The sequence below is a fragment of the Nicotiana sylvestris genome, chromosome 4 (assembly GCF_000393655.2).
Source record: "Nicotiana sylvestris chromosome 4, ASM39365v2, whole genome shotgun sequence".
NCBI classification, from domain to species: Eukaryota; Viridiplantae; Streptophyta; class Magnoliopsida; order Solanales; family Solanaceae; genus Nicotiana; species Nicotiana sylvestris.
Genome location: NC_091060.1, coordinates 83,958,621 through 83,961,007, shown reverse-complemented (window position 1 = coordinate 83,961,007; position 2,387 = coordinate 83,958,621). Strand labels below are relative to the sequence as shown.

General features: G+C 39.4%; 1 protein-coding gene across 1 annotated transcript; it reads left to right on the top strand.

The window, feature by feature from the left end:
• The first annotated feature begins 775 nt into the window (after positions 1–775).
• On the top strand, positions 776–2,009 carry LOC138889781 (uncharacterized). Its single transcript, XM_070173117.1, has 3 exons — positions 776–953; positions 1,292–1,615; positions 1,696–2,009. The coding sequence occupies exons 1-3, from the start codon at positions 776–778 to the stop codon at positions 2,007–2,009; spliced, it is 816 nt and encodes a 271-aa protein (XP_070029218.1).
• The last annotated feature ends 378 nt before the right edge of the window (positions 2,010–2,387 follow it).

The following is a 2,387-nucleotide window of genomic DNA, read 5'->3' as shown; positions in this document are numbered from 1 at the left end:
TAGATAACTATGAGAAAGGATTGATCACCATAGAATTATGCGCTACTGATAAATAAATTGCTAACATCTTTACTAAAGTACTGAGTAGATAAAACGTTGAAAGGAACAAGTTGGTATTAGGAATGATTAAGATCACCTAATAGGACCAGCTCAGAATGCACAATGAAAAAAATTGGAAAAAAAAATTTTGGCTAGGAAATCTGAACTTGTGTAAATATCTAGATTAATTCTTACTCAACTTCATACTATAATTAGTATACTCCTATGACATGTGTTAATATGACTCACTGATCTCTTACAAAATTTTCTCTATTGTGGTAAATTGAGGCATGGTCAAGAGAATTCTAAATGAAGAACCTGGTTCATTAGTATTGGTTCATCTGAATGCTAAGGTATGTTTTTTATACTCTTTACAATTAGAAATATCAATATTTAAATCATGAGTAGAAGTCCTACAATTGTTCAACTCCTTAGAAAATTTTATCTGTTTATTTTTTAACCAGTTTCGTCCGCATTAGAACTCTAAAACACAAAATTTGCCTAAAATATAGGGAAGCTTAAACGTTCATTCAAACTAGAATTTTCAGGTTGATTAGACCTCTAATTGACCACTGCTAAAGATACCGGTATACATTAAATGTGTATTTCTCTTTAAATACGCATCATTACCTCCTGCCATCTTCATAATTCTAAACCATCAAAAACCCTTCTTCACTTTCAATTGCTTTCTTCTCCAAAGTTCTAACTCACCAATTCTCTCAAGAAATCAGCGATAATGACAAACCCACAAGACAACCCTGGAACTCCTCCACATCCCACTCCCTCTAATTCATCTACCTCTCCTCCACCTAGCACGACTCCCAAACCCAGGCTGAGAAGGGTAAAAATGTTGGCTCGAAAGATAGTAGCTTTTGGGGCTTTCTCGAGGAAATTGAATGAGCAATTAAAGGCAAGTCAGACTAAAGACTATGATTCTAACTCTAATTTTGAGTCGTACAAATCTGCTAGTGAGGGGGAAGGATCTGGGTCTTCTGACTCTGAGAAGGCTCAAGAATCCCCTTAAAAGGTAAGATCTTCTTTGACAGAGAATTTAGAAAATAAGTTTATCTTGGTTGAGCCTATCAGGGATGTGGAATTACCTAAGTTAAGATGAAGTGGAGGTAAAAATAAATCTGAAAAAGAAAAAGAAAGAGAGGGTGAATGTGGTGACGAGAGGGGAAAAGGAAAAGAGTGGTTGATCATTCACCCACTTCTGATTTGTCTGTACCTGCTATTTGTGGGGTTGAACAAGAAAATGTTGAAGAGAGTGGCAAGAAGTTAAGGGGAAGTAGTTCTGGTGAAGTTGCTAAAGGGTTAGTTAATTTAAGAGCACAGGGAGATGAACTCGGTTCATCAACTGAAGAGACCCTAGCAGACCTATTAAAAAAGGTAGGGGCAAGTTACGATCAAAAGAAAATGAGAACTGCCACACCAAAATCCCCCAGTGCTCCTAAACCCTCCAAGAAAAGAAAGACTTCATCTCCCACAACTACTGAAACTTCCTTGCCAAAGGGAAGATCCACAAGAAACAGGGTGAAACATAGTGAGAGTGATCTACAAAAGGCTCTGGCTGAAAGTAAGAAGAAAAGGATTGCCAAATAAAAGGGTAAGGTTGTAGAGTCCTCAGAAGCTGTTGATATTGAGGAGATGGAACAGGTCCATCAGGAGGAAGTTACAACAGTGGAGGTTCAGACCCCCAAGCCCAAAAGGCCCAAGATTCTTCCAAGAAGTCTTCCTCTGTGTCTGAGGCTATTGAACCCTCATTGGCCAAGAGGACAAGGTCTGTAGTGAAAAGTAAACAAGTTAGAGTTTCTGAAGAGAAGGAATGGAGTGGTGAAGAAGAAAGTGAGTCTGATGGTGAACAAGACAAGCTGGCCAAGTTTGGCAAGAGAAAAATTTTGAAGGGTAAATTGCTGAAAGACCTGGTGGAACCAGGAATGATGATATTGGTGGATGCCTTAGCTGCTTAGGGCTGGAAAGACATGTTCTTTCAAATGGATGGAAGGCTAGCCAGGAATGAGATCATTGTGTTCATGGCAAATGCAGAGGTTAAGGATGGCAGAGTTAGCAGCCTAGTGAAAGGAGTTCATGCGACCTTTGATGCAAAGAAGCTAGGTGAGATGCTTGGCATACCCTCTGAAGGGTTTGATGACTATACAAGGCAAAAGTGGCCATGTCTGGACTCCCTTCCTACTTCCCTTGAAATTACCAGGAGGTTTTGTGATGCTGCAGATATGAATGAGGCTAGGGTTGTTCAGAAGAGTGAAATGAGGCCACAACACAAAGTCTTATTTGAATTTGTCAACAAGTGTTTGCTGCCTCGACAGGAAAGGAGGCACACTACTAAC